General features: G+C 29.7%; 3 protein-coding genes and 1 long non-coding RNA gene across 6 annotated transcripts in view; 3 read left to right on the top strand and 1 right to left on the bottom strand.

Moving 5' to 3' along the window:
* The first annotated feature begins 4 nt into the window (after window positions 1-4).
* On the top strand, window positions 5-998 carry LOC112905794. The gene is made up of 3 exons (XR_003232006.1): window positions 5-41; window positions 89-220; window positions 911-998. It is a non-coding gene; the product is annotated as an uncharacterized LOC112905794 (long non-coding RNA).
* Window positions 999-1220: 222 nt separating this feature from the next.
* On the bottom strand, window positions 1221-2529 carry LOC108735768 (general transcription factor IIF subunit 2-like). The gene is made up of 5 exons (XM_025978909.1): window positions 2419-2529; window positions 2139-2358; window positions 1939-2090; window positions 1665-1876; window positions 1221-1611 (listed from the first exon to the last, which is right to left on the bottom strand). The coding sequence occupies exons 2-5, from the start codon at window positions 2285-2287 to the stop codon at window positions 1318-1320; spliced, it is 807 nt and encodes a 268-aa protein (XP_025834694.1). The 5' UTR covers window positions 2288-2358; window positions 2419-2529; the 3' UTR covers window positions 1221-1317.
* A 561-nt stretch (window positions 2530-3090) lies between these two features.
* LOC108735777 (nuclear cap-binding protein subunit 2) overlaps window positions 3091-5959 on the top strand; it is an 8792-nt gene continuing 5923 nt past the window's right edge. The window contains exons 1-4 of one of the 3 annotated variants that reach the window (XM_025978910.1): window positions 3091-3455; window positions 3496-3725; window positions 3785-3887; window positions 3944-4028. In XM_025978910.1, coding sequence (XP_025834695.1) covers window positions 3399-3455; window positions 3496-3725; window positions 3785-3887; window positions 3944-4028 — 475 coding nt within the window. In that variant the 5' untranslated portion in view covers window positions 3091-3398. Of the gene's footprint in view, window positions 3456-3495; window positions 3726-3784; window positions 3888-3943; window positions 4130-5959 lie in introns of those variants that run through there. The other 2 variants (XM_018467929.2, XM_018467930.2) reach the window with 2 other exon arrangements.
* Window positions 4360-5943, top strand: LOC108735776 (beta-1,3-galactosyltransferase 6). The gene is made up of 2 exons (XM_018467927.2): window positions 4360-5391; window positions 5532-5943. The coding sequence occupies exons 1-2, from the start codon at window positions 4544-4546 to the stop codon at window positions 5857-5859; spliced, it is 1176 nt and encodes a 391-aa protein (XP_018323429.1). The 5' UTR covers window positions 4360-4543; the 3' UTR covers window positions 5860-5943.

Below are 5959 nucleotides of genomic sequence, written 5' to 3'. Positions count from 1 at the left end.
TGCACAAACAGGCTGAAAGTAGTAAAAGATTGTCTTTTCAGGTAAAGAATAATTTTTCATTTAAAATAAATAAGAATATATTTTTTAGGATTTAATGGCTTTATCAAAGGTCCACAACAGGTCTAAAGTATTTTATAATCGTGAATTTTATGGATTGCCTATACCAGCAGACTCGATAAATAAAAATAATTATAAAATGCGAAACATACACAACTTAAAGGTAAGTATATATAAATATGCAACATATGCTGGTATTTTTTGTGTTGCGCTGTTATTAATGTGAAACCCCAGTTAGAAATACAGGTCGATAATAAATCGAGAAAAAGTTGAAAAATAATCAACAATAAACTTATATCGAACTCCTGAGAAGGTAATTGAATGTTAACAAGTAGGTAATGCTTGTTCTAATTATCACTTTTTTAATTGTCGCCTTGTCGACCATTATAATTTTTAATTGCTAGCGTTGTCAGCCATTTTTTTTTTAATTGTTGCCATTATCGGCCATCATGACTTTTAATTGATAGCGTATTATTTATGTTGCTAGACATTATTCTCTTTTATTATTAGAGTTATTTAGGTAGTGTTGGCTGTTAATTTGTTAATGTTAACAGCATATTAATTATACTCACTGTTCGCATTATGTAGGGTTTGCGCTTTGCGAAGTTTACACTAACGAATGTCTATTGTATTTGTGATAGGTTTTAAAAAAATTACGATTGCCATAGATTACAGATGTATAATTCTTATTACAGTACATGTATATTTCTCTAATCTACGACAATTCCTTAGCTATTGATAACTTTATCAGTGGCTTAATACACTGATTTTCTTTAATTTCTGGCGAGGGGGATAACCTGTCCCTTTTTATACGACCCTGTCCTGTGTTACGTGTTTTCATATGTTTTTTTAGTATGGAACTTCTGTAAGTCCCATGGTTGATATAACAAATATGCAGACACAAATTTCTAGCCTTGATACTAAAAAGCAGATAAAGTTGCAAGGGCATGTCTCATCTACAACAAATATTCCACCAAAAATTGTAATAAAACCACAGTTTCAAACACCAAATACAGTTTATTTAAAGCAAATGAAAATGGAGATAGACCCATAAATGTTTCACTGTGACATTCTTTGTTTTTGTTGACATGTTACTGGATATTCCGTTACAAAATGTTTAATTATACTGAAATACCTCTATTAATAAATAACTGAAAAGAGAAAATCCAATGTCCCATTTGTTCATTTTATTTAAAACATGTTGAATAATTATTTAACAATAAATATAAAAGATTCATTCACATAATTGTAGCTTTATAACTAATCATCATCAATCTCCATTTTTTTAACTTCTGAAGCTGCCTGTTCTTCCTTATAATGCCTGTATTCAGGCTTCAATTCCCACATATTTTTATGAGGATTTTTCAAATTGTAATTACACACTTCCTTAAGGATTTCTTTCAAATATGTAATGGGCTGTTTAGTTATTTTAACCAAATCTTTAATATTATAATATTGATGCTTTTCAAATGCAGCAAATAACATTTCCAATACAGCATCTTTATCATCCCTAGCTTTTTTACCTTCAGCCTTTTTCCGTTCTTGATATTCAATCTGTAAGAAAATATTTTAAGCATACTTCTCAGTAGTGACTAAATTTCACTTACATTGTGTTTATGATCAGATACTGGTTTATAATTTTGGACTATCTTATCTAATTGTTTCACTTTACGAGTTGGTACAGATGCTTTACGTATTGAATCTAATTTTAATTTCATATAACAGTTATCTGCATAAGGCCTACATTCTAATTTTTGAACAATTCTACCTTCCATAAACAATTTTTCTGATTCTGGTACTACTGCATCTGTGTTTGTTGCTAAAAAATAAACATGAAACTATGATCAGATGTCATCACAAAAAATGTAAAAATATTCCTACGAGTCATATGTGAAAATACTCCAAGAGTTTGTTGAGTTACTGTGGAAACATCAAGTCTGTGATCTTTTGGAATATTTTCTTCTCCATTTTCGTTTAAATTCAAAACAGCAGGAGAAAGTGTCAATGAAACTTGCGCTTTTTGTCCAGGCGTTCTACAGATTATAACATTACTTTTGATTAAGATTACAGATTAAACATACTTTGTTATTTTTAATTTTCCCACTTCGATGTCTCCAGGTGCTTTTTCCCATCTGTTAGCAATATACTTTGGAACTTTAACCAACCAAACTCCCCTATTGGCATTAGATAAATCTAAATCTCTATCCAAATGAGTACTTGCAGCAGCCATATCTTATCTTATAATTTGTCAAATTACAATATATAGGTAATTATTAAATCTTTAATAAATAACACAAATCACTAAAAACATTAAAAACCATGTAAAATTAACACAACAATAATTCCACTTTAATATCTTACCATTGTCTTACCACAGATTGCAGAAATATATACAGTCATTACATCATTACATCCACCCATAGATTAGACGATACACGATAGCATCCACCATAGCATCATAGTGTTATGCATATATGCAATGCATTGTGAATGTGGAGCAATCATTGAAAGCAATACATACAGTGCGCATAATAATAATAATAATTATTATTAGCCCGTTTTCACTTGCTCAATGTTACCAGTGCAAACTGAGAAGTCCAGGATAATAATAATAATAGATTAATTTCACCCATGTATAATTAGATAATGCATAATAAAAAAAGAAAAGTTCCAAATTTGGAATATACAAAGGAAAATGTTTGTTAATGGTTATGATAACATATTATGTCATTTCCATTATCTGAATCAGAACACGGATACTAGAAATCCATGAATTAGAGAAATAAGTTCGAAAAATTAAATAGTCATAAGGGCATGGGGTTAGGATTATAAGATTAAGGTATGAAGATGATATGAATTCAATGTTGGCAGTAATCATAGATAAAGTAATATTATAATAGTAAACAACAGTATTACAACTATTGTCTATGATAACTATTATAACCATAGATAATAGATCTACAAAGGGTAGATTATAACTCATTATTATAGACATTATAGACAACTCGTCATATAACCTATAACAGTTTGTCATTTTCACTATAAGATGATAAGATTTGTATAAAATAAATAATGATTACACTAGACGGCACTGATACTGTTTTTCATTTTTCATTGAAAATAAACATTCATAATCATTTGCCGTTGTACATTTAGAATTCACAAACGATTAAATTTTGTGAATGGTTAATAAAAATTATAGACAAATAAGAATCTAAGGTTTTTATGTTTTGTGTTGATTAATTATTGTATATTGTGATGGTGTGATGGTAATTTTATAGGGTGAAATTTTGGACATTAAAAATAAGTTGTACATTAAAGAAATATAAAAAAAGACTATAATGTCTTTCTCAACATCTTCAGTGGAGCTTAGTTCTTATCGTGATCAGCATTTTAAGGTAATTACGACTATTTTCCGTGTTTTTATACTTTTTAAAGCTTTTTTCTAAGGGCACTAGAGCAGAACAGGATAAATTACTACGATTAACTACAACCTTATATGTGGGGAATCTCTCCTTTTACACAACAGAAGAGCAAATTCACGAACTATTTTCAAAGTGCGGTGATATTAGGAGGATAATAATGGGACTTGATAAATATAAGAAAACGCCATGTGGATTTTGTTTTGTGGAATATTATGCAAGACCAGATGCAGAAAATGCGTTAAGGTATTTCTGCATATAGGATTTACTTTTTATTATTAAATGTTCATATAATAATTGATTAGGTATATAAATGGTACAAGATTAGATGACCGTATTGTTAGAACTGATTGGGATGCAGGATTTATAGAAGGAAGACAGTATGGGCGTGGAAAAACTGGAGGACAGGTAAAGTTTTTGTAATAGTAACTTCTATTTTTTCTCTTACTTTACATTTATTTCAGGTACGTGATGAATACAGAACAGACTTTGATTCTGGGAGAGGAGGGTATGGAAAAATTATTCAACAAAAGGTTGGAACAACTGATGGTTCATTTGCTCGATAACTAGTTTTTAATATTACGTCAATTCATCTTCATTAATTTTTTGTATTATCAATTTTCATAAATAAATTTAGGGTTTTTTGATTATGTTACGNTATCGCTACCTGAACAATTGCACATTTAATTAGGTCCCATCAAATTATTCGTATCAATAAATAAATAAACATTCCTAATTTAGAGCTTTTTGCTGTTTCCATATAAGATTATTATATTTTAGTTCTCAGGATTAATCCTATGTGCAGACCTACTACAAAAACCTCTAGAAGATTTTATGTATTATAATGCATAAAATGTATCTTAATACACCTGGTTCAATAAATAAATAAATTTCGTGAGTAGCCGAACCAAAGATGGCCCCTAATATCCATAGACAAACCAAGGTCTTTGTTCCTTGTTGCACCCATGCGCATAATTTTCTGTGATGGAAACAAATAAAACAATCGGATTTAACCTATTTTTATTTTGTATAAGAACTATTTTATTCAACTTTAGGGAAGGTTTATGATAAGCATGAAAAAAAAAGTTAACATTACAAGACAAGTTTTCAAACATCAGCGAGTTATATTAGCAAGTGTATTTTCTTTTATTTTTGGCTCATTAGTAACTGTTAACTTTGCTCAAATAAATAAAACATGCAAATTAGATGATACCGATCGAGAATACAATATAATGAAAAACTCAAAATTGAAGAGTGATGAACTGGTTGTGTTAATTTTCTCAGCTCCTGATAATTTATCAAAACGTAATGCAATTCGGTCGACTTGGCTTCAATTTCAACAACTTGAAGTTTCGCTATATACTTTCACTCATTATTTTGTGATAGGGAAGCCTTCCAGAAGTGCTAAAAAATACGATCATATCGTTGAAGAACAATCCTTTTACAAAGACATATTGTTGCTCCCGATGTATGATGGTTACAATAATCTTACTGAAAAGGTGTTAAGAAGTTTTGTTTGGCTGAAAGAACAAAGAGACTTTGGTTTTAATTTTAAATACGTTTTAAAATGTGATGATGATTCATTTGTAAGAGTTTATGATATATTACATGAAATATCGGGAATTGAAAACTTCTATTTGAATCCACATGTTAAATTTAGAGACCCAAATAATGATAGTTTTTCTCGGTTTTTAAGTGCCAATTTACAGATTAACAAAAATGTCAAAATTAAGAAAGATATGAATTTGTATTGGGGATATTTCACTGGGAATACTAAATTAAAGAAATCTGGGAAATGGAAGGAGGAAGAATGGATGCTTTGTGACTATTATTTACCTTATGCATTAGGTGGAGGATATGTGCTCTCAGCAGATCTTGTACTGTATATAGCAAATAATGCAGATACTCTCAGGTAACAAAAATTAAAACTTTATAAACCTCACAATAGCATTTGAGACAGGAAAAAAACTGTTATTAATGGAGGTGCTATATAATTCAGATTGATTGCATATTTATATTCCTAACATATGTACATCTGAAAATTTGTTTAAGGCAGTACAATTCAGAAGATGTAAGCGTTGGGACTTGGTTAGCACCTGTTACAAATACAGTACGTATTCATGATGTCAGATTTGATACAGAATGGATTTCACGAGGTTGTCAAAACTATTATTTGTTAATTCATCATGTGTCTGAAAAACAGATGCACGAGTTCTATTACAATATGTTAACTACAGGCCATTTATGTACAAATGAAAGTCTGATTAGGATACCATACCTATATGATTGGAAAAAGCCAAATAGTGAATGTTGTATGAAGACTGAAAAGAAAGGCAGCTTACTAGATAACATAAAATCCTTCTTTCCAGTACCTAACTAAACGAGTACTTTATTAGATACATACCTGCATATCTATAAGTTGTTATTTATTGACTAATTATTATAATATATAAAATGTGTATAATGCGTGATGTCCACTC

This window comes from Agrilus planipennis, unplaced genomic scaffold, assembly GCF_000699045.2.
Source record: "Agrilus planipennis isolate EAB-ADULT unplaced genomic scaffold, Apla_2.0 scaffold138, whole genome shotgun sequence".
Classification (NCBI taxonomy): Eukaryota; Metazoa; Arthropoda; class Insecta; order Coleoptera; family Buprestidae; genus Agrilus; species Agrilus planipennis.
Note: the sequence above shows the minus strand (reverse complement) of the source record. Positions and strands in the feature narration are given on the sequence as shown.